The 26937-nt window shown below is 35.8% G+C and overlaps 1 protein-coding gene across 1 annotated transcript in view; it reads right to left on the bottom strand.

Annotated features, from left to right (window-relative positions):
• Kcnh8 (potassium voltage-gated channel subfamily H member 8) overlaps positions 1-26937 on the bottom strand; it is a 346203-nt gene that overhangs the window by 173694 nt on the left and 145572 nt on the right. Inside the window, exon 3 of the mRNA XM_027923181.2 lies at positions 19184-19315. Coding sequence (XP_027778982.1) covers positions 19184-19315 — 132 coding nt within the window. The remainder of the gene's footprint in view (positions 1-19183; positions 19316-26937) is intronic.

Below are 26937 nucleotides of genomic sequence, written 5' to 3'. Positions count from 1 at the left end.
AACTTTAGCAACTCAGCTACAGTATCTTAAATGAGATTGCTGGTGAAATTGCCCACCAGTGCACTGGCTACACCATAGACAATTCCCCTGCAGAGAACTCTGGGATCTCTTCAGACCTCTGAAACTTTTCCCCCATTAGTCTTCTTCATATAAGTACTGTTTTAAATGTTATTCTTCCTTTTGATTATTATGGTTTTTTCCCCTAATTTGAGATGCTGCTTCAGTAATTAAAGTATCTGATAAAAAGTATAAATGTTGTCATTTTGTTTCTTTAGTTTTATGTTTTTCATAAGATTTTAGGAAATTTATTATTACTAATGAGTTAATATAGGTTTGGATGAGTGGCAATTGAACTGAAGGTCAATAACATCTGAATGCATCTGGGGATGTTAATTTGATATGCATATGCATTAAAAGATCAATCAAAATTATAAATGCTTGTACCATAAATAGGCCAAGAATTCTTAGAAAACTCAAGTTCCAGATCCTCTTTCCCATTTCTCCTGCATCAGAAATGAAAACTTTCCAGTCTCTTGGTGATTTAAAATCATTTTTTTAGTAATTACTCTCTTACAAATAACAATCTAATTGCTGTTTTCTTAACTTTCTGATTGTAGGCATTATCAATTTGTTTCCTCTGTTTACATTCCATCCCTCCAACCACTCATGTCCTTTCTCCACCCCTCTTCCTCCCAGTGCGGCTATGTTGTTAGCAGTGGTCCCTCCTTATCCATGTAGGAGAGTTCCAACACCTCTGGAGCATGCTTGAAACCACAGATAGTAACAGCCCTACATGTGCAAGCTATTTCCTGTACATACATACCTATAGGCACAGCAAAAATTAACAATAATAATATATAACAATTATTACAATGCACTGTAATAAGTGTTAGGTGAATGTGATCTCTCTCCTGAAAGAGTCAAAATTAAAAATTAATATTTCCAGGCCATGGTTGACTATGAGTAAGTGAAACTATCTAGAGTGAGCCTGTGGATAAGAGGGACTATTGTACTTAACTTAGCTCAGTATTCAGTGTTCACAACATGAGTCATTTGATTTGTAATACTTTTTACCCGCTTGGTGTTAGAGATAGAACCAAGGGCCTCCCCTAGTTATACCTCCAGTCTTGATATACAATAAATATTTTTATTTTTTATAGAAGTTTTTGGGGTTTCTTTTGGCTTTAAGAATTGTGTAGATTGGGGGTTTGCTTAGTTTTCATATGTTTATCACTAATAAAATCCAAATTATTTATCAATTATGTGTAAACTTTCTCTCATTAGGTTTTGATACCTCAAGTAGAACTCATTTATTCTCAAAAATAATCTTGAAAACTTCTCCCAGATGCTTCTACCTGCTCCAATCTGATCAGGGTGGTTTGATAAACACAGGGCATGGTTTCCATCATGAGCTATCCTTTCCTGGTCATCCTGGTTACCATATACTCCCTTGAGTTTTATTTTCATTTCCTGAATCTCATGTCTTCCTCTCTCATAGTTTACTGCTTTATTTTGATGCACCAGGGCTTCTAGTAGAGTCCTGAGAATAGGTAAGTGAAAGAGACATCTTCAGAGATCTTTCATGTCTTAAGATTTTTTTTTTCTGCCTTTAGATTTGTTAGTAATTTGGCTGGACATGATTCTAGGTGGGATGTCATTCTCATTTAGAATTTTTAAAGCATTCCACTACTGTCTTCTAGCTCCCAGTATTCATCTTGAGAAATCCTAAGTCTTTCTGTTTCCTCATCCTTTATAAGTTACTGTGTTCTTTCCTCCCCATTTCTGGGAGCCAAAGAAATCATTGTTTTATTTGCAGGGTCATAATTTCATGAAATTTCAGTCTGGAAACTCATGTCCTTCACTTCTGGGAATCTGAACAACTTGATTTAATGGATTCCCCTCTCTTCCAACCAATTTCTCCTCTCTCTCTCTCTTTCCTCTTTTTAATTCAGTTGCTTAACCTCTTAGATTTGTGCTGTTCAGGCTGCTAGCCACACGTAGCTCTTCAATTTGGCATTTTATACTCAGTTTCTCAGTCACATTAGCCACATTTCAAGTGCTTCGTGGCCACACATAGCTAGCTGATACTGTACCGAACAGGACGAACATAAGATATGTTCATCATCACAGAAAGCTCTAGGTCAGGGCAGTCCTTGAGTCCTCCAATGATGAGTTCTTTTCATTTTCCATCTTTGTCACTGAAGAGTCCTTGATTTAATATTTCAATCTTCCTACTGATTAATATATTTATAAAAATCCATTTCAGCATGACTGTCAAAAGCCCTCTCTGCTACAGGGGGGACCATCTCTTTGAACAAGTCCTGATGTTGATATATTTGGAACTTTCTTCCTGGGCTTTCCAGATTATTTTGGAAAATTTTTTCCAAAGCCTTACTGGGAGAATATGAACTTCTTGGCTAGCACTCCAGGAACCAAGTAGAAGAAGAGAATGGGGGTCTTTAGGCAAACATTTGAGTATTTTCTCCTTTTCCCTCACAAAATAAATAAATAAGCAAATAAATAAGCCTTAAGATTTCTGCAGAATTCTGTATTAGACAATGTGCTGCTGTACCCTAAACATCCCCATTCACAACTAAGGGATCTATTTCCCCAGGTGCTTGGTTGGAAAGATCACCTTGTCCTGTTGCTGCACAAATTGTGAGGACAACTTGCCTACAGTAATTGGCCAATGTGAGTGCTCAGAAATGCGCCCTTTGACCAACTTAGGACAATTCTGAAAAGTCATTCCAGCTGGGAGGACTTTTTGTCACTATTTCAGAACTCCAAAGCTGCTCAGTTCCGCTTCTTTCTTTCCCACACAGATATCGATACTACTAATATTGTTTCCTAGGGAACCTGATAGTTTGGGAAGGGTAATTATCTTCTTGCATATATTAAAGGAGGAAACCTGTGGATCTAGATGCTTCTTAAAAATACTTTCAAATTACCTTTCTGTATTTAGTTTTGCCTCATTCTCTCTTCTGAGGAACCTCTTCTTGAGCTTTTGGAGGTTTCTGTGGTGGAATCTGGTTTCTCCTTGGTTCTTTCCACTGGTAGTTAAGATTTAAGTTTCTCACATCTATTAAGTTAGCTTACACTCATTCATTTGTTTCACAGCTTCTAACATTTTGTTGCTATGGTATTTTCTACTATCTTTGGTGTGTGGGTTTATGTTTTTTTTTTTAAGAATCTCTTCACTGTTTTATAAATGTGTGCATTTAATTTGCAAGTTTCCTGATGTAAGCTTTACATCTAGAACTTCTAACATTTTAATTCGCCAGCCATATTGCATAGTAAATGGAAACATTCACCATTAAAACCTTTTGCTTGCACTAATGCAGAAAAGGAGAGTGAATAAGAAAGGCATTATATCTCTTGAAATATGATGTGTTCTTGAGGTTTGGTATGGGTGGAGTTATGACAGGGCTTGCAATTACATGATGATATAAAAGACAGTATAGATTAAAAAATAGACATTATCTCAAGGATCACAATGGCTCATGACTTGAATGACAGTCATAATTATTTTTAACAGTCATTCTTGATGGGGTAGAAGATATAAAATGCAAGCACTTAAAAGCAATCCTTTCATTAAACTCAGTATTTATAAGATATAATACAAATTAATATGTCTGCTCTAGACTCAAGAGGAGTAGAATGTACTTTATGAAGCTCAAAGGAAAATAGAAATATGATTAGATGGGTGGGGTGGAGACAACCTAAGTAGATAGCAGAAAAACATGCTTTTTCAAAAGACAAAAAAACTAGTTTTCTACTGACCCTAAAACATACGAAGCAACATTTACACTTTTACACATTTCTAAGTGCTTTTTCTGAGAAAATTTAATGGGATATTTGGTAAGTCAAAGTACCTTCTTGAAGGTAGGCCTTTAATGTTAGATTTCTTCCTTCATAAAGGATTCAAGTATGATAAAAATCATCTTCAAAATCAATAAGAGGAAATGAAGTTTTCCAAAAGTATTTCCTTGAAGCCAGGCTTATTATAGAATTTCTTTAAAACTTCATATAGACAGGGGAAGTATGGCATTGTAACAAAGTAAGACATTTATTTGGTCTTACTCATTGGTCACTGGCAAAGAGCTTCTAAATCGGATAGAATTTCCTGAGGGATGGGGCAAGAGAATTGTCTTTTGTTTCTCTTTAAACTATGTCTGAGTTCATACTAATGAAGTGAGTCTTGGAAGATGGAGACTCAGCATCAGAGGAACTGACCACAGGATTAGAGAACTGAAACTTCAGCTGCTCCCTCCCAGGGGAGAGAGAATGGAGACTGAACTAATCACAATGGTCAGTGATTTAATCAATTATGTCTGTGTAATGGAACCTCCATAAAATCCTAACGTGGGTTTTGCATCCATGTGCGGGGAGGGTGGTGGACCCACTCCCCCACTCCAATTCCACTGACCACAGAAGCTCCCGTGCCCAGGACCCTTCTGGATTTGTTCATTTGTCTTTTCATCTGTATCCTTTATAATATCCTTTATAACAAACCAATAAATGTCAGTGAAGTGTTTCCCTGAGCATTGTGAGAAGTCACTGCAAAATGATGAGCATGAGGAAGGGGTCATGGGAGCCCCACATGTAGCTGAGTTAGAAAGAAAATTGAGTAACCTGAAGACTATAACTTGCGGTTGGTACCTGAGGAATGGGGCAGCCTTGGGAAACTGAACCCTAACCTATTGGATCTGGAATAGCTCCAGGTAGTTGGTGTCAGAGTTGAATTAAATCACTGGATACCCAATTGCAGCCCACGGAAAATTAGAGAATCACTTGATATGGAAACCCTACCCTTCTGATGTGAGAACTGTTCTACGAGTAGAGAAATAATTTTTCCTTTTAGTTGGAAACACATCAATGTATGAAAGATGCTTTTCCCTGGTACTTTCTCAGTTCTGCATTTTTTCTGTTTTCCAAATTTTCCCTAGTTTTACATGGGACCATGCTAAATGTTTTAGGTAGATACAAACTGTCACTCCCTGTATTTTTGATTGCAGTGTGATATTGTGTATATATTCTTTTATACTGCAATGTAGAGACCTTGTGATAGAGCAATTATAGGAGGTCAGACTCTGAAGCTAAATAAGGTTCAAGTCCTAGCCTTGCCAGTTCCTAACTTTGGGATCTTATGTTATTTAACTTTTGATAAAATTGATAATATTGCCATATTATAGGATTGTTTAGGGGATTAAATTGATAAATATTTGGAAATCATTTAGAAGACTAAATCATTCATGATAAAGACTAAATAAAAGTTAGACATTACTTTATCTAAAAAAACATGTAAGGTAGCTTTATATATGTAATGGTTTTAAGAAAATTAAAATTTAATTTTATTTGAAATTAATTTGAAAATTAAATTTCTAAATATTAATGAACTTCAGAGATCCAAGTTCCCTTATGGTAAGTTGGTAAGTAAGCATGTTTTTTCCCCCTAAACTACAGAAATCAATTACAGCTGTATGATAAATATACTACAAAGTATGTGTTTTTCCTACTGAGTTATAGGCAAACAGATCAATAGAAAGAGAAAGCTGTAATGCTTTTGAAATTAACCGTATTTCCCTGACTTACCCCATGGTGAGTCTTCCTATAATTGATGAATTCATCTCAAATTAGAATCATTCAAAAACCAGTTCCCTTATTTTGCCATACTTATATAATACTTAAATATAGTTAAAATAAACTAAGTTTAAAATAAAGCTTAAATACTCATTTATTTTTATTTAGATAATTTTAATAATATCTATGCATCGATTATATTTCCTTATATTAAAATAGCAATTTTTCTTTAAAAAGCTATTTGTGTATCATTGAAAGTCACAGTGTATATTAGTAGCAATATTCATGAAATTTATTACTCTTTTTTTTTAGTTGTTGATGGAGCTTTATATTATTTGCTTATTTATATGTGGAGCAAGGAATCGAAGGCAGTGCCTAACATGTACAAGGCAAGTGTTCTACCTCTGAGCTACAACTCCAGCCCGTATTTACTACTCTTTGGGAAACATTAGAGTAGAAAATTTTACTTTGACATATATTCACATTAAAGCATATTTTTAAATGTGACACTAATAATCTCTCTAATTTGGAAACAAAATTTGCATTTCCTTGTTGAAAACTGCAAGGAGCACACAACAATTAGAAGCAAGTCATTTCTACTCAGCTGGAATGGCTGCTTCTTTTCATTTTAATTTTTTAATAATTTTAATTAATGCACAAAAATCTCAAATTTGTATTGGATACTATGTATGTAACATTCCATATCATATATGCATGGTACAGCCATAGCCAATCCCAGGACATTGGGTCATATGGCAACTTATTTGCCATGCTTGCCTAGCAAATCAGATTTGTTGGATTTTTTTTTTACCTCACTACTATCATTGATTATTCTCACAAATTAAAACTGTGTCTTTCAACTCTAGAGAAGATGATTACATAAGGATAATAGTCACATGGAAAGACACCAACAAATACAAGAAAAATACACATCTCTTTCATGTAGATGGGGGATAAAATTCCTATTTACAAATGTTGTAATGGCTACCCAGAGTACAATGGCCAGCCAATAGTACTTTTGGAGAGTTTGATAAGCATCCTCAGCTTTCAAATTGGCCCATGGCTGCCAATGAGATCACCAGATCAAGGAGAAGATTCTACAAGACTCTTGAGAAACTCCCTTCACCATTTTCTGTTTTTGACTATTTGTGAAGTTTTAGATTCCCTCCACTGCCTTCCTACTCACCAGTAGCCAGAACATTCCTCAGAACTTTGCTGGAAAGTTGAAAGTCAATTTTTTAGGTACACCTCAATAGACACAGGTTTGGGTTTTTTTTTTTTTAAGTAATATTCCTCCAAAGAAGGTAATAGCAAATACTAGTAGAAATAGTTTTTGACATAACCCTAATTTAGTCAATCAGTTCCTTTGAACACGAAGCTAGCATACCTACTCAGAAGTCACTGTCTGAGGGCATGGCTTAGGTTTCTGTATTTATGTTGTAATGTATGTAAATAAGCTGTTAAATAACTTGTTAACTTGCAATATCATAAATGTATTATTAAGGTTTTACTAAAATCCTATTGCAAGATGAAATACAGTTGGAGTCCCAGTTGGGTTCCATGATTTCATTAGATCCTTGAGCTCACAATATGGTACCCTAAACATGTGGGAGAATGTGTACTTGAAAAATTAAACCAGGACTCTTAACCATTCTCATGGCTACTTCTCAGTAATGTGCTTTAGTGTGGCAAGGACTCCACTTAACTTCTTTTCTATGATAAGTGTGGTCAGTTTCTCGTCATTGCTATCGGGTTCACTTCCTAGTGGTCACATTATTCAGAACCATTTTCTTGAGAAATTGATACTCTGAGGTGTTTTTCTCATGTCACACTATAATTTGCTTTCATTTTCCATCTGGAATTTAAAAAAGTTTTTCTACCCTTGCACTAAGATTGCATTAAATAAAAAACCTATTTTGCATTTGATATTCTTATTCTATTTGTGATTTTTTATAAAAAAAAATCATCAATTTACTTCATTTGTTAATAGAGTTTCTCCTTTTCTTTTTAATACTTCACTTTCTGGCTCCTTTGCTATTTTATTTCATTGTATTATTTATGATTTCTTACATTCTTAAAAATTCCTCATAAACCCTCTACACTCCAGATTATGGCTGGGATTGCTATTTCAACATACTTTGTTTTTCCAAATTTAAAAAAAAATAGTCATTAGAGATTGATTCCAGATAGCCACAACACTCTGCATCTCTTAATGCTATTCAGTCATGTGTGTCATACCCTAGCTGAAATTCTTGTATCAAAGTAAATCAGATATAGCCTTTGCCTCCACAGAGTTCACAGTCTAGAATGGGAAAAAAACAACATTACTTAGAAAAACAAGAGTACAAACCAATATGCTCAGAAGCACCATTTATAATTTCTGAAGTTTTTCAACAATATCATCAGTCACTACAACAGCTTTCTAGTTAATATATATTCAGCTCACCTCCAATCTGCATAAACACTCTTAATGTGAATATTTGCTATGAAATGTTAATATCTGGGAAAAATTTTATTCTCTAAATTGGAAAGCAGTTTCCTAATTGTATGAATTTTCCCTAGCAACTGAAAGGTGTATTTTTAAAAATCAAATAAAATCAAGTTAATATATCTATATGATTCCAAGAGATTGAAGGAATTTCATGAACATTTCAGTAGATACCCCTAATACTTTTATATGGTCTATGAGCATACCTGGCTTTCAGTTTGATCCATTGCTGCCAAGGAGATCACCTGATCCAAGAGAGGATTCTGTAAGGCTCTCGAGATATTTACCCTTAATACTTTTGTATTGTCTATAAGTCAAATTGTTCCCTTCAATATGTATCAAATGGGTTTCTGAAAAGCCAGGTGGAATTCTGGAGATGCCCACTGTGGCAAAATGCAGGATTGGTCAATGACATTTTTCCTACTAGTATCTGAAAACAAGCTAGCTTGGGTGGAAAGTTCATTTTTACTAAAGCAAGAGGCAGAAACTAAACTCAAGGTTCCCTGAATCTGAGTATCCAATCTCTCCTGTTTAGGGCACTCAGATTTCCCAGCACTTATCCAAAGAGCTAACACCTATTCTCATAGGACACAATAGTCTGCCCCCACCAACACACACAATGGCAATGCCATTTCCACACTAACCCCATATAAAGAGACAAGCAAAAAGGGGAAATACCCCACCTCCTCACACACTTTGAAACAAACCCACAGTATATCCTGCTAGTCCCAAGCATACCTCTCTACAATATGTTGGAAAGTCAAAGATAACTGGTGCCTAAATATTTCTGACATGGTTTCCAATCTGTCATCCATGATGGTAGCACAACAGTTACAATCCCTGATTTTAAAATATTCCTTGATAACAATCCCTGGGTGACTTTTGCTGGGCATAGTGGATATCACCAAGTTTGTATATCCATACAGGAAATCAAGTTATATGGCTTTTTTTTACTCTCAGCATGAACTTGCCAATCTTACAATTCCACATTCACCTGGTATTTTAATGAATTGATCATTCAATTAAATTTTTTTAAATGTTAAATTCACCCCCCAAAATGGGACACTAAGACCATGTTCCCTTCTTGAAGTACTAAAATTAGAAATATATTTTATAAAAAAAATCAGACTGAAAAGATATTCATTTGATAAACTTTTTATCCAAGGATCACAAACTCTTGCAACAGAATAAATTCAGTGCACAGGTATACTTTGATGGGCTGCAGAATATTTTAAAATTTTCTTTAAAATTGAATGACCAGTGAAGCATGTCATGTCTTTTATGGTTTAGTCCCTATGATGGTCTGTGAAAACATTTTCTTCTCATCACTTCATCTCTAAAGGCAAAAATCCAAAGTGTTTTTTAAAAATATATGTAGTACAATAAAGTACTGTGAAATAAAATACTTCAAGCACCTTTGGGGGCTCTTCAGTTATAATTTCATCACATATTTGATAAAGAATTAGTTATAACTCTCTTGGAGGCAGAAATCTATCTCCTGGGATATAGTATCAATTTCTACCCTGGTGCTCTCCTCAGGCAGTCACTCTTTGTTAAGATTTTTGCAGGTGTTTTTTCTATTGTGAACAATAACAATAATGACAAAATCAGAATATTTTTGCAAGTGAAAGGAACATTATTACAATGTCCATATTGAAAATTAAAATATACAAAGTACATAAAAATCACCCTAGATTTAATTAATACCTGGCCAGTGGATTAATGCCTGTCCTTAAGAGTATTTTTTATCTTTTTCAACAAATGAATTCAATTATTTTTTAAAATGTGATCAAATTGAGATTTTCAGAAACTCAAAGACAAACAGGAGAGTCAATAAGAACCAAAAAAAAAAGGAACCAACCACAGAGATTTTATTTGAATTGAAAGGGCCATTCAATATCAGAGTAAGAACACATTCTAAGAGTGAGCGGACTTAGGTAAACACACATCAAATTATGCCAAACACAACCATATAATGTAAAATCCGATTGTACCCGAAACAGGCAGCTTTCATAATTATTATCTGATTATTTTGAAACAGCAAGAATACTGTGTTGTTTTTTATTTCTGAATAGTCAACTTTCCTAAATTGGATATCATTTATGCATTCATATAGACATCCATATATCTATCAAATATTTATTGAACACTTACTATGTGTCAGACGCTCACTCTGTAAGTGTTGGAGATATGATCCTGATCAAGAAAGGCAAAGACTGTTCCCTATTAAAGCTTACAATTTAATGAAGCAGAGAACAATGAACAGAAACCAACTTTTGAAAAAATTGTTTCAAATAGGTGTCACTGCTGGGAAAACAATGAATGAACAGGGTAATGTGAGAGTGTGCCCCGGGCGGGGGGGAGGGGTAGGTTATTTTAGTCTGTATGGCCAGGTATCAGATGTTTCTGGCTATGACCAAAATACCCAATAAGAACAACCTAGAGGAGGAAAAGTTTATTTGGGCTCCTGGATTCAGAGGTCTCTGTCCATAGTGGGCCGACTCCATTGCTCTGGGCTTGAGGTGAGACAGAAAATTAAGGGGAAAAAACATGGCAGAAGACAACTGCTCAGCTTATGTTTGAGAAAGAGGGAGGAGCCAGGTGGACAAGATATAATCCCAAAGGCACACCCCCATGACCCATCTCCTTCAGCCATATTCCACCTACTTACAGCTATCACCCAGTACAATAGTTCTTTCAAATTATCAATCCATTAAATGGATTAACCCATGGATTAGATTGTAGTTCTCATAATCTAATCAGTTCATCTCCAAAAATTCTGACATTAACACAGGATCTTTCGGTGGACACCTCATATCCAAGCCATAACATCAGAGAAGGTCTTTAAGGTGTGCATCTGGGTTACCTGGAGATCTTGTTGAAATGATTGAGCACTATGTGTCAGAGAATCTTTTATTTTATTAGAATTGACGCAGTCTTTGCCTTTGGGAGCAGTCTTTGCCTTTGTGTTGTGATTTGAAAGCTGGAGACTCTTCATTTCCAACAAACTCCCAGATGATGCAGATATGTAGGACCTATAGAACACACTTCACATAAAGAGGAGTTTAAGAAATATGGGAATGGCAAACAGGACTGGGGCAGGAGTTGTTTCATTGATAATCACATGTAGGTGTTCAGGGAGGAACTGAGAAAAGTTCAGCCTTCTGTTCATCTCATTTTCATTTTTCCCCCATCTGCTTCATAGGTAACCCTGGGACATAGTGGTGGAAAGATATGGACTCTGAGACCATACCATCTTGGGCTTCAGTTCTTCCTCCACTTCTTCACAACACTGAGGCTTTGAGTAGTGAACTTATTTGCCCTCACTCTTCTATATTGTAGGATACATAGATAATTAATCTGCCATATAGAAAATAGTAAATAATATATTGATAGATACTCTATATTGACTGATGCAACCTCATTTCTACATCTTTTTTCTCTTTTGACTGTTTAAGGGGTAAAAGTTTATAAAACAAACCAAAGAACTTTGATTTCCTAGAGTCTCTTGAAGCTAGAAATGACCATGGCCATGTGACAGAATCATGGTCAATAAAGTGCTAATGGGGGGGTAGGTGGCTGATATTTTTTTCTTTAAAAAATCATATTACATACCATCTGACTTAAATATATGATATGTCAAGGTCACTGTACTATCATGTGTAACTAATTAAAACAAATTAAAAAAAATCATATGAAGACTCCTTTGCTCTTGTAATTCACTTTTTTTTTTTTACTGTTTGCACCCAGAAGTGCCTTTTAGAGGGGCAACATATAGGTTACAACTCTTAGGTGAAAAGCATAAGCATGAAAAACTTCATGAGAAGGACAGCAGAGCAGAAAGCCCAGAAGACCCTGAACAACCACCAGTACGTAGAGGCACTGTTCCAACCTCCAGCTGCTCTGCTCCACACATTTTAAATCTGGAAAAAATCAGCTCTTACCATTCAAGCTTGCATTAGCAGGGTTTCAGGTTCTTGGAGCTAAATGCAATGCAGACCTAATTATTTTCTTCTGAAGTAGTAGGTAAAGGCAGATGCAATAGAAAACTTTTGTGAGTGTATTGAACAATGATATCTCGCTGCTGCTTGCCCAAAGTTAAAATACCAAGAAATCCCATTGCACTTGATTTGTATTACCACCAAAGATCATATGAAAAACTCTGCCAATCAACCCCTAAATTCTCAAGACAAATTTGAAGTATCCACTTTTGTAGAAATTATAATTAAGATTCCCCCATTCCTTGATAACTGATGATGCTATTGCCACATAATGAATAACCCAGTGTTAACCATCATCTCAAAAGCAGATCTGGAACACTCTATAAGAAATAAACAAAAATAACTGCATTGGGCCCCATGCCTGGAAAAACAAGGCACATATTATTATACTCAACTGGTTTAAATGGAAAACTAAATTAGCATAATGAGCAAACTGCTGTGAAAAAATTTTGGAAGTTGAAACACATACAATCAAGTAAAGAGGAAAGAAACTTTTAAAAGAAGTTAAGCACTGGTACATAGTACTGGTACATAAGCACTGATCCCTTACTTAGTACAATTAACAAGAAAGACTCTGTGTCTATTATTTGCACGGCACTAGAGGAGATGCAACAGGAAACCGTGAAAAAATAAAAAAGAGAAGTTTGGTACATCAGTACAAGAAGAATGAGATGGGAGAAGCAAGCAGCTTAGCACAGATGGTCTAAGAAGGATTCTATGGGCCTAGGTGGCTTCGGGGAAACCTGCCCATAAAGAAAACAGGCAGCGTTCTTATGATGAAGAGGGGTGATAGATTCCAAATGAGGCAAATTCTGAGGACCTGAGTGTGAGCTTTATTCCTGAAAGTAAACAGGTCAGTTTGGCTTGTCCAGAGGCTTCAATAAGATTAGAAGGTCAGAAAGTGGTCTTAGGGGGCCTTACCAGTTGATTGTTGAATAATTTGAAATTAAAATCTGCCTACCGTGAGCTAAGAGCTCATGACAAAGTGCTACAATCAGTTTTCCTTAATTTTAATAAAGTACTGGCACCAAAATGTCAGAAAGTTGGTAAAATTTTTATTATAGAAACTGCCTGGTTTTCATTCCCACCACTCTTAATACTGCTTTATAGTAGCGACCAATGACAAAATTCAGTGGGCACATCTGTCTTCATCTTACTTAACTTCTCCACAGCTTTTGGCTGTCTCTAACCCCTCACCATTATTTCTCTGTCTCTTTTTCTGATATTCTCTCCCTGGTTCCTCAGATATTCGTATGCTCTAAGGTCCTACCCTTGGTTCACCTCTGTCCTCCCTCCTCTTGATGCTACTGTTGGTAGCCCTCAAAATCCCATTCATACCACTTAGTGAATCACCATCAATACACTGTTGGCTTCCAAATTTATGTGTTCAACCCATTATTCTCTCTTGATCTCCTGATCCATACATCTCTAGAAGGTGCACAGACACCTCAAGAGGTGCATCCAATAGTCAATTCATGAATGTCTCTTGGATGCTTGTTTCTCTTTTGAATAAAAGTCATATTAATCACATATTTACTAAGGCTGCTATAACGGAACAGCACAGACTGGGTAACCTAAACAAAAGGAATTTATTTTCTCATGACTGTGGAAGATGGAAGGTCAAGATCCAGGAGTCAGCAGGGTTGGATTCTTGAGAACTCTCCCCATGGTTCATGAAAGGCTATGCTGTGCACATGGCCGGTCATCCCTCTCTGCTGCACACCCTGGTGTGGCTCTGTAAGTCTTGATTTCTTCTTTTAAGGACACAAGTCAGATTGGATGAGGACCCACCTGAATGATTTCCTTTTAACTTAATTAATTCTTTTAAAGCCCTATCTCCAAACCTATAGGCATAAACTAAATTACTGTGGGCTGGAGCTTCAATGAAAGCATTTGGGCTAGAGGGACACAATTCAGCTAATAAGAGCCCTTACACCATAAACCTGGAATTCACCAAGTCCTCCCCTCCCTTCATTTCCCACTGTCAAGGCAGGCTGTTCTAACTCTGAAGAACACTTACTTCCACATCACCCAGACTCCTCAGAATGGCATGAAAGATCTTGAAGATAGATGCCCAGCCTGTCTATCTTAAGGTTGAACTTCAATCCCCTTTCATATTTTTCTTCTGAAAAAGAATCCACTACTTGCTATTCTGTCACATGAAATTAACATTCCCTTCCCTGCAATCACACTCCACTTATCTTTCAAGATTTGCTTCAGTATTATTCTCCCTGTGAAGTTCTCCTTGACTCTGATCCACTTCAGACTGCCCCCAACCAATCCTGTTCCCTTGCCCAGGAAGAGTTTATCATTTTTGCTATTCTATAGTGTCATTTACTGAATATACTATTTTGCAAACTGCTGGATCTATGTCCTCATACCATTATACACATTTTGAGGCCAGGGGCTCTGGGGAAAAGAATGCAGGTTCTGCAGCTTGATCGTATGAGTATAAATCCTAGTGTTAGCATTTTTTACTATATCAACTTTGTCAAGTACTGAAATTGATGGGACTAGGAAAAATATTTCGTAAGATTATAATGAGGGGCTGGGGTTGTGGCTTAGTGGTAGAGTGCTTGCCTAGCACGTGCGAGGCCCTGGGTTCAATCCTCAGCACCACATAAAAATAAGTAAGTAAAATAAAGGCATTGTGTTCAACTACAACTAAAAAATAAATATTAAAAAAAGATTACAATGAGTAGTAAGTGAAGCAGTAAATGAACCCAAGTGAGACACTTAGCATGAAGCACAGGCTCAATAAAAGCTAGCTAGTTTTATAAAACATATAGAATATAGCAACAAAGATCGATTAAGCATATTCTATATGCCCTGTTCTCAAGATTTGCATGCATTATTTCTTATAAATCTACAAATTATTTTACTGATGAGAAAGCTTGGTTTCCAAGAAGGCAAGTACCTCTTGGATGCTTGTTTTATTAATCACATGTTTACTAAGGTTGCTATAACAGAACAGCATAGACTGGATAACCTAAACAATAGGAATTTATTTTCTCACAGTTGTGGAAGATGGAAGGTCAAAGCAAAACAGCAACATGTAGAAGAACCAGGATTTGGACTGAGATTTAGATGATCCAAAACAGACTGTTTCTGTTTTGACATCTCCAAATGCCAATACTGAAGGCAGGGTAGGGTGCTCAATTAATATTTGTTGGATTATTTAGTCATTATAATTATACTAAATTTTAAAAATAATTTTTAAAATTTTATCTATTTAATTTTATTTAATGACATTTTAATCAATCAAATTGCTTAATTTAGAATCGTCTACTTTTCAGGCCTAAGGAATTTTTTGCTAATTTTTTCCCCACTTTTGAGGACCTGTGATCACACAGACTGTGCCTGTTTCAGCTATTTATATTAAGAAGCTATCAGGTCTTTCTTTCTTCCTTTCTTTTTTTTTTTTTAAAGACATTTAACTGGCAGACAAGACTTCAGATCAGTGAGAAAAGAATCTCAGTTGCCAAGCTGATTGATACACTGACTCAAAATTTATGTCAAAATATATCTTATGGATATATGAATAGGGAAAAACACTAACAGTCTTATATTAAATTCATTCAGCAAGTAATGCCAGATGTGGACACATAAGTCAGTGGTTACCAGTGTACACATTTTTCTTCATTTTTTGGGAATGGAAGCATATATGTGTCAAAAAATGGAGAGTATTTTTATTTATTTATTTACTTAATTATTAGTATCTGGGATTGAACCCAGGGACTACTCTTAACCCCTGAGCAATTCCCAGCCCCATTTTTATTTTTTATTTTGAGACAGGGTTTTACTAAGTTGCTTAAGGCCTCCCTAAGGTGCTGAGGCTAGCTTAAAACTTGGGATTTTCCTTCCTCAGCCTCCCACACTGCTGGGATTACGGGCATCTGCAACCACACCTGGCAAAAAGCAGAGTATTTTAAAAGATGGTAAAACCCATCAGATTTCTCTCACTCACACATATGAATGTAAGAACACACATCAGATGCCCACTTGAAAGCTACTGCAGGTACAAAGAGTATTTGACATGATGTGCTAATCTTTCATCAGTTGTTTATTAATGGAAAGTCTTCACTGTATTGCATACGTTATTAGCCCTTCCTATAAAATGTTTTTCTTCATTTCAAATACAACCCCAAACTACATGGAGATTAGTGACTTAAAGTATTCTACCACTGAATTACATCCTCAATCCTTTTAATTTTATTCTGAGACAGGGTCTTGCTAAATTGTTGAGGCTGACCTCGGACTCGCGATTCTCCTGCCCCATCCTCCAGAGTAGCTGGGATTACAGGGTGTGTACCACCATGCTTGGCCAACTAAAGTATTTTTTTAAAAAAATAGAAGTTCACACCATTTGTATCTATCAAGCAAAGTCCATCATAACGGCTTCTGTAGGGAATTAATTTAATTAACACAAACCTTATTTATATTACTTAGATGAACTTCAATGATGCAGTATAGGGTCAAATCAGGCCACATGCTCATTTAGAGTTTTCTGGTACAATACTGCTCCATTTACATAAGAACTCTTAATGATTTTTAAATGTTTATTTAGTTCTAAAAATACCACATATTAAGGTATGTTTTTCCTGAAAGATATGCCATCAAATGATGTTTTCCTCCATTAAATAAAGTTTAAAACAAAAGAGAAAAAAATCTTTTTTTAAATAATAATTTTACAACAGTGATAACTTACCATAGTTACTTAGCCTTTCTAAAAATACTATATACTTTTCTGGGACATACATAGGCCACATTAGACAAAAGATGTTTTTGAACATTCAGAATATATTAGAAATAATGCTTACTTTCATTTAAGATAATAGTCATTTGAGGAACGAAGTTATAAACTAAAAAAAAAAAGATTTAGAAGTTTACTCGCAGATTTTTAAAATTATTAAGTCGCATTTTGCATAATATAATTTTTAAAGTTTGCCATTTTTTCTTTAAATCTTGCAGGAAATTGTTTTATAGTGTACATGTTTCTTCTGGAAAATGGTACTATTTATTGTTAAGCACATTTTAATATAAATGTAGAACTCATTTTTAAGATGAAATTAGGAATCGTTAACGATTGTCATTAGTTGAGCAGTGTTCTAATGCATACCCTTTGCTCCCAAATGGCAGGTGCAATCTTTCACATTCAGGCAGCTCTCTCGTAATATAATATGCTGCCCTCTCTGCTCCTTCCCTCAGTTCATTTCAGGGGAAGAGGGAGAATTTAATCCTCTGCATTTGAAAGAGGAGAAGGGCAGGAATAATGTGGTGCCTTCTTTCTCCTTTTTAGGGAGCAATTGCCTTGGCCCTCTCCTTACCCCTTGGGGAGCTGTTCTCCGCCCCTTTTCAGCTTTTGACTGAGGGGCACCTCTGCCTTATCCGGAGGAGGAGGAAACTCACTTGCAGTTAGAGATACGCCTCTTCCTGTTTTATTAGTTTAATCAGAAATAAGGGTGATATTTTGCACTCTAATCTGCCTTACTCTTTTTCCGTTCTCAGCTGATTCAGAACTTGGGTAGTGAAAAGGGTAGTTTTAACCAAGCTCTTTCAAATCTTAGTGAAAAGGCACACTTTACTCCTGTTATCCATTGCAGTCTGCCAAAACGGCGATTTCTCCCCTATCCATAGATGTGAGGGAAATAAGACAAAGGTGATTAAATAATTTGTGTAATTAAGCATGTCTTTCATGTTCAAAGCAAGTCAATTAAAGTTGGATTAAACTGTCCCCTTCAAAGCTGGGAGGGGGGAACAAGCCATATATTTCCTGCAGAGGAGAGTTTTAAATTTCTACTTGTCCACATATCTATGTAAATATACAAACATATATACTTATGTGTAGTGTGTGTATATAGAAGTACACATATGTGTATATATATATATATATATATATATATATATATATATATGAATAATTTTATTCAAAGAATCCTTACCTTTTGTATTCTTCTATTCAAAAGAAAATAGAAAAACCAAAACTGCATGCACTGATTTCCCATTATCTTTGTGGAACTGACATTGGACAAGTATTAACACTTGTTCTAATACCCAAATTATTTCCATATGATACTGTTCTTCTCTTATATATTTAAAATATGCCACAGTTTCATGCAAATATGCAGAAAAAGTCATATATTTGCAAAATTTTCAAATGACAGAAGTAGGGGCACCAAACTGTGACAGTTCTTCATTTGGGTTGTCATTTCAAGAGATATAATATTTTTTGAACACTCTCACACGTTTTTAAAAAGAGGTAAAGAATCCACTCCTAAAAAAAACACAGATGTTGCAATGTCAAGTAGCTGGTTCTAATAAAGAACTCACTACATAGGAAATCAATACAAGATAAACAGCTTTTTTCCTAGTTACTAGAACACCTACTCTACTGCTTTTTAAAACAAACAGTATCAGCACTTTTAGTGTTATTTTTGCTGGCTTATATTAAATGCAGGCAATTTCTTCATAAGCTATAAACAGAATATAAAGGTGAGCAACATGAACTCAGGATAAATAGTTCATGAGTTTAAAGATATTTGCAAAGCTTGTTTCTCAAACACAACTATTACACTGTTATGTATTAGAAGGCACAGGATAGACATTTGTTGGTAACATTCTTTGCTAACAGCAAAATAAATAAATAAAATAAATAAACTGGAGTTCTTAATGTCATACATAAAATAAAATTTTTTGCACTTCTACATTTTGAGCCGTGGCACTTTAGATGAAACAAGAGATATATTTTTAATCACATCATTTTAACTTCACTTATCCTATCAATTTCTTTTTCTTTTTCTTTTCTTTTCTTTTTGCATAATACCATGAAGTGGTGTGAATCTTTATGTAGAGATAAATTCTGTTCTCATCCTCATCCTAGTTACAGAGGAATATCAACTTCTGGTTTTTGTCAAATGAGCTTCTATTTACAAAAATGTAAATGCATGGGACTCTCTGTGATTTTGGAATATGCACCAAATACTGACTGCTAACAGTTATGAATATTTATCAGTTGGTGTTATTAAAAAGGCAATTTTTTCCCTTCTCAAGTTTTTGAGTAAACAATTTCAAAATGTTACTCCATCTGTCAATGTTTTCTGAAAACAGTACAAACCTTCTTTTTTATCTTCTGGAGTAATCTTCACTTTTGTATCTGTTATATCTTTGAATGAGGCCAGAAAAAGTACCACATCTCCTTTCTCATTCTTTATAGGAACGATATCCAGTAGGCACCAAAACGGAGACCCTGCAATGATAATGAGAATATAAATCAGCCACTGCCTCCTGTTTTTCCTGTTTAAAAAAAAATTAATAAAAATAAAGCCCTTACTGTTTTTTTCTATCCCATAACTCTCTCCCAACTTAAAATGTCAGTTTTCAGATTCTGTAACTATTTAGCCTAATGCATATCTCTTCATTCCCAAATGAAATGCTTTCCTGTATTCCAAACAAGAACATTCGTTTGAGCTGAGACATTTCTGCTTACAGCATTCAAGTTGTACTTCTTCTTGGAGCTCGATGATATTGAAGCATTCCCCAGTAGGAGAGGCTGCCCCCTCCAACCCCACTTGCACACAGCGGTTCTTAAATGAAGACCTTTGTTTGGTGAGTTTGCTAGAGGTTTCTTTGGTCAATTTAAAAATCAATGATCACCCACTACAATGACTAAATAAAAAAAAGATGAAAAATGCCAACTTTGGGAGGATGCAGAGCCACTTGAACTTTCATACATTGCTGGCTGGCTTCATATGAACATCTGTTTTAAACACCGTTTTGCAGTGCAAAGATTTATTATCATAATATAACATTATATGTCAATGTGAATGATTTATAATTATCCACAACTCAATGGATGAATATCACTAGCATAATGTGCAAAAGTAACAAACTCAAATGAGTAGAATGAAATATGAATTCATTTACATTAAGCACAAAAACAGACAAAACTAACCAATGGTGTTGAAAGTCAAGATTAGTGGTTATCTCTGAGGAAAGGTGATAGAAAAGCACATGGAGCAGAGTTCTGGGATGCTTAAGTTTTATATCATGATATTTATGTTGTTTACACAGGAGCATTTGATAATGAGTATTTTTCAATGTGTATGTTATATTTTGAGAATCTATTATAAAAATTAAAATCAGATCAATTTCACACTTGAAAAAAAAAACCATGAGGAATATCATTAAGACTTAAGTTCAATATATGACAGCCAAACGGTCTTGCCTAAGGCTTATATTTTTAAATATTTTATCTATTTTAAAATATGTATTTTAAAACTATGTAAAATTTCTTGAACTTTAAGTCCTAATGAAAAGGCTTTCGGCACAGAAATATCTGAAAATGATGGAATATTTGTTGCTTAATTAAAAATTAAACTGTATGCTGAGCATGGTAGCATACACCTGTAATCCCAGTGGCTCAGGAGGCTGAGACAGGAGGATCGCAAGTTCAAGACCAGTCTCAGTAACTTAACAAGGCTCTAAAAAATTTAGTGAGACCTTGTCTCAAAATAAAAAATCAAAAGGGGTTGGGGATGTGGCTCAGTTGTTAAGTGCCCCTGAGGTCAATCCTAAGTACAAAAAGTAAATAAATAAAATTTTATTTATTTATTTATTTTTATTTATTTTTTTTAAAGAGAGAGAGAGAGAGAGAGAATTTTTTTTTTTTAATATTTATTTTCTAGTTTTCGGCGGACACATCTTTGTTTGTATGTGGTGCTGAGGATCAAACCCGGGCCGCACGCATGCCTGGCGAGCGCGCTACTGCTTGAGCCACATCCCCAGCCCCAAATTTTATTTTTTTATTTTATTTTATTTTTTAATTTGTTTTAATTAGTTACAAATGACAGTACAATGACCTTGACATATCATACATTTGAATCACATGGGATACAATATCTCATTTTTCTGAGTATACAGGTTGCAGAATCACATTGGTCATGCATTCACATATATACACACAGTAATAATAATGTCTGTTTCATTCTACTATCCTTACTATCTCCCCTCCCTCCCCTCCCCTCCCATCACTTCTTTCTACCTAATCTAAGGTAGCGCTATTCTTTTTTTTTTCCTCACATCTTCATACATGTATTTTGTATAACAATGAGGGTCTCCTTCCACCATCCATGAAATTCCCTTTCTCCCCAAATTTTAAACTGTGGATCTCTATTCATCTATTCACACATAATTTTCCTTCATTTCTATGATGGAAAAATAAATACTTCAATACAGTGAATTTCCACTTATTTGGGAGTTGACTTCAAAGTCAAGGCAGAAGTTAAAAAATAAGAGTCAGAAATAGTTTTGATATTTTTGACTTATTTTGTATATAGTGTATTAGATTTCATGACTTTCACCATAGCCAATATACCCATCCAGCCATGGGGTCTTTTTTTTTTCTTTAGTTGAGCACTATATGAATTCATTGACATATTTAGAGGTCATTTGATATAAAAATCATATTTTTATTGCAGCTGCCATTGTATTTCTTTAAAAGCATGGATGACTTCATATGCAATAAATGTGTATAGGATATGTTGCTATCATTAAGTATGCATGGAATATACCAAATATCATGAGGTGTGCATGGAATGTAATAAGGTATGTCTGCCTCCCCACACCTTCCTTATAGTTTCAGAGTCATTAGTTCTTCCTTACTCTTTTGACTCAAACCTGTGGTTTCCCTTTTCATTCATCTGCCCTCATATCTATGCCTGGGTGATCTCATTTCAACATTTCATCACCAGGCTCCACGAAACTTTGGATCTAAGCGTGGCTCCAACACTAACAAGCCATGTGACTATGAGGAAGTCAATTAACCTTTCTGGAAATTGGTTCCCTCCATTGTAACATTCCCACATCCACATCTATTGTGGATAAAGTAACCCTAAAAATGTGGAGATGATAAATCAATTCTACTGTCTGTGACTAATGGAGAAACCTCATAAATGAGCCATATCCCTGAGCAAATGCTGTTCTCTCCATCATTCCAGAATAGCACTTGTTTAAAATTCTATCTGTAGCTACCATTTAAAGCTGGGAGCCTTTTTTGCTAATGCTATAGCTATAGTAAGAAAAAATAAAATAGAAAATAAAAAGAGCCATCAGGTCAAACTAACAAGCAGATCCTAGAGAAAATAATAGTGGGATGCAGAAAGTGGTATGAATCTGATATTTGGTTCCCATTTTAAGGGCATCTCTCTGTCAATTACCTTGCAAGAATATGACCAACTCATAACAGAAGCTATTAATTTTCCTGAAAGTCTCTTTTATGGGTGCACTTAGTCAAGCTTCACTATTGTCTCCGCAGAGCCTTTGCCCGGATGCACCAATGTACTTTGGAAAGAAGCTAAAGCCCAAAATGAGGTGAAAAGCTGAGGAAATAGCTGCCAACGTAGCAATATTTTCTAATCATCTCTCTATGCACACAGATCACTTCCTGTCATGTGCTGGGAGAGCAGAAAGTTTACTTTGAAATTTGTCTTTTAAATTACTAGATGTGATCCTTGACATTTGATGAATTCAATGAGTATGTTGATCTGAATCTCTTTGAATTTAAATTTTATAATGATTTGTCATGAACTAGGATGATGTCTGCATTTTCTGTGCCTATATAACCAAAAAAGTTTATTAGAAAAATAATATAAGGGATTTCCTTCCCTTGCTTCCCGGCTCCTGATCAGCTGCTCCAGATTTATCCACACAAACTCCTTTAACATTTTGGCTTGTGGTACCTCTAAAGATAGAAAGCAAAGCATATGCCAGTTGCTTCTTTTCCCAGAAAGACAGGATAGATGCCCAAAGCTACCAATCAGGTTTAAAGCAAGACCCTTCACACTTAGCTTTCTCACTTGTCCTCTCTCTGCTTTCCTCAATCTCTCTGCCAAGCCTTCCTCCCTGGCTCCCTGCCGTTCTTCAACCTTGTGTGATTGTAATAATTCAAGGCTATTCCCCAGGGTTGGCTTTTCCCTGCCCTACCCATGAGCACAATGATGACCAACTTCTTTCAGTCAAGAGCAATTCAGTCCCAATGTAATAAATCTCTCACAGGGTTATGGTGGCAGTTAGCAAGTCCCTCAGCCTTGAATTCAGAGATGTGAATGATTCTTAAGAGCAGGGTTAGAGGGCATAAATCTTGTGTCAATTTTAACTCCTTCTGTATATAGCAGCAGTAATTACCACGTGGGCCCCCTGAGTGCTAAAACAAACGAGGATCTGCCAGGATTTAAGTTAATAACACCTCTAATTTCCATGAATAAATACAATTGATGTAGAATAAAACAGGGTTCATACCTTATATGGTAGAGTGTACTTTGGGAATTGAATAAATAGTTACACAAGAGCTTAAATCTAGTGGAATATTCTACAGCTCCATTTTGGTACTTTTTGTTTTTGCTGATGGGGAAACAAGGATACAAGAGATTTTTATTTGCTAATACCTACAATTGCAAGAGGACTCAACTCACTTGCTTTCTGTATACACCCCCCATAAGATTATATTTGGCAGAAAATGGAAATGAATAGTAAGATTTCCAGTATAAGTCCATGGTTTAATAACTCAATACAAGGAGTTACATATATTGAAAGTTGAAGATACAAAAAAAGGTATAGAAAGTTGAATCAAGAGGGATCCTACTCTCTTTAATGACAGTGCTGTCATGATGGGAAAGAGTTTTGTCTCCCAAAAAGTGGGAATGGAAGTAATGGTTCTTCAGTGCAATATCAGGTAAACCCCCCCCCTTCACCAACACCTCTCCAGGGACCATTTCTAGTGCAGTCTATACAGTTTGCAAGTCTTTGCTCAGTGCCCACTGAGTTTACTTTGAGTGAATATCCCAGGGTACCAGTGAACCAAAGTAAATGGGGCCCTGTCACCTGTGCAGCAAGGGAGGACAGAGGGGGATATACAAGAAATGAACTGAACCCATTGGAGACCTCCTTGAACTTGGCAGTCAGTGTTTAATGAAAAATGAGGGGTTCATAAAGAAACGTGTTACATTTGTTTTTGTATTTTAAAAAATGGGGCTGCGGTGTAGCTAAGTGGTGGAGCATTTGCTTGGCATGAGGCCCTATTGATAGTGGTGGATTGTGAGATTGTGGTTTTCTTCTCAGAATATTTATTTTCAGATTTTCTAGAATGGTACCAGAACAGAATTCTGGTATCTCTAGAGATTGGGGTAAAGACATAAAATTAAAATTAAAAATTAGAGTAGCAACAAGAGAGACAAGGTGTTGTTTCTGGGGAGATCCCTTTTAAAACATATTCTCCATGATTTGAAGGACAAGTTGAAACAGATATTGAAAGGAAGGAAAGAAGGAAGGCAGGAAGGCAGGAAGGAAGGAAGGAAGGATCCAATGATGCTCAACTGAATTTAATATGCCAAGTTTTTTTTTTCTTTTCCTCTTTTCCATTTTGCTTCAAGTTTCCTCTTTCTTTAAATAAAACATACCCTTTTTCTCCCCAGGAGTTTTATATCCACCCCTTAGATTTCTCTATTAATTAGGAACAAAGGACCTTGGGAACTTGAAATCCCAAAAAATACCCACACAACATGCTTTAGTCAATAGTTTAAACATCCTTGCTCAACAAGTTATTTACTGTATTATTGATCCGTGAAGCTATTACTTGCTTTGGGGGAAAAAAAAAGCAAATTGGTTCACATGATAAACAGATAATTCTTGCCTACACTTAAAAGGATTTTCCAAGTACAGTTAAATACAAATTCAGTTGGGATAGTTTTAGAGGAGGAATTAGGACAATTGAGTTGACATCAATAATCAATACATATAAAAAGGTCCCGAGAATATAATGCACATGGCAAGGACCTAGTGATAGCTGTCATTTATTGACCATCTATCATGTGCCTTGCATGCATTATACTTAAACTTCTCACTGATCAGCTGTAGCCATTGTTTTGCCACATTGAACTGTATTTCACAGTTGTGGAAGTTGAGATGTGTAGTATTTTCTTCTGGGTCACAAGCTAATAAATGTCAAAGACCAGAATTTACACACAAGTCTGAGCCTGATTTTCTAATTTTGCTTTACGATAATATTCTGGAAGCGATCCTATTCTATGAACAACATTTTAGTCTATGAATTTCATTTTCATTGAATGCTCCTTTCTACACATGCTACAAGACAGGATGAAACATGTGTTTTTAAAATGTCCTATTATTTAAAAGGGGGAAAAAGTGAAATAAGACCTTTGGATAATAAATAAAACCCCACTCTTAACCCCACAATAAGAGTAGAACCTCTTTTTGAAATAAGATTCAGGGCTATTTTGGTTTAGAATTAGACTCCATCCTTCACTGAGGTACACATGGTTTTAATCCTTGAATTGTCCTGAGTATCTGATGAGACAGTGGGATCAGAAACCTACCTCTGGAGTTCCTTTTAGTCCCCAGGTAGAAATAGAAGAGATGTACTCACACAAGCTTTGCAATTATGATTTCTCTGTGCTATTACCTAGGTTGTTCACATATTCAGAACTGTATTCTGGTCTCATTCTCGAAGCCTTTGTCTAATCCCAACCCCTGGTGTCCTGGGACACCTTCTGGCTGTCCTAGAAAGCTTCCAGGATGGTGGTTTGTATGCCATGACAGCTCCCTGTAGGATATACAGCAATGTCCCTCAAACTCATCTCTTCTAAGACCAGAAAGCACTAAGAGAAGTGACCTCCAGTCAGTCAACATTTGGGACATCCATGGGCTCTCTCTTCTTAATGAGTCCTTGGACAAAAGGTGGCCAGATGAGATTGATAATTGTTAGGGATCAGAAAAATTTCTAATCGAACAGGTTTGGTTTCATGATTGCTACTTGTGAGCTGCTATTCTGAGAACAAAACACTGAAGTAAACTCATTCTCTTGATACTTGACTTTAAGAAAACAATTTAAGATTTCATCAAACTAGCAGTTGTTCATCGAGAAAGAACTTGATTTAAATGAGAATCTGAGGATTAAGTTAACCTTCTTTAATTGCACAAGGCTTTAGTTGGAGGAATCTATGGTCTTTTCCGGGCAATGGAAATAATTGTTGGTACCAATACATAAACATAATGCCTACATGGATGCAGCATGGTAGAGACAGACTTATGATTCTCAGATTATCTATAGGACCCTAAAGAGAATATTTAGAGATTACATATTGCAAGCAATTGGACATAAAGTTATTCATTTATTCAATAGACACTTATTGATTGTCTCCTATAGCTGGCACAGTTCTAGGTGTTTGACTGCACCAGCAAAAAAAAAAAAAACAGAAGAGATCTGTCATATGCCCTGAGAGTACATTTATTCTAACTTGGAGAGAAAAACAATAAATTATAGCTATGGTATGTAAGTAAATTACATAGCTCATTAGAAGGTCTTAAATGCTATAGCAAAAAGAAAAAGAGCGGGGTGAAGGGAGAGGTATGGGAGAATGTGCAAGAGGGAGTAGGACTGTGTAATAATTCTTAAGGAATAAACCACAAAGTGCTTCTTCACATTGTTTTTGAATATTAGTGACCTATTAGTGTATCATCTGAGGTCCTCTTAGAAGCATACCATGAGAAGACTGATGTAGGTTTGAAGTCAAGTGAAGGACAACAGGAAGGAAGAAAAACTGGATGAAGGTGTCTTACACTGCAGTGTAGTTCTAAGAAGTTCAGAAAGGCTATAAAGTGGTGGGGGTCATCTGAGTGAGGAACAGGCCTGTCTTAGCATCCTTGCTTAGTTCTTTCCTTGCCTGGGAGATGCCCATGGAATATTTGACTTCTGTGTCAACACAGTGATGTTTCAGAGCATAGCAGCTGGGGCTGTCAATCAGTTACTCTCCTGTAATCTGAGCCATGAGAGCACATTCTCATGATTGTCACAGT

The sequence above is a fragment of the Marmota flaviventris genome, chromosome 1 (assembly GCF_047511675.1).
Source record: "Marmota flaviventris isolate mMarFla1 chromosome 1, mMarFla1.hap1, whole genome shotgun sequence".
NCBI lineage: Eukaryota > Metazoa > Chordata > Mammalia > Rodentia > Sciuridae > Marmota > Marmota flaviventris.
This window is presented reverse-complemented; position numbering and strand designations above follow the sequence as displayed.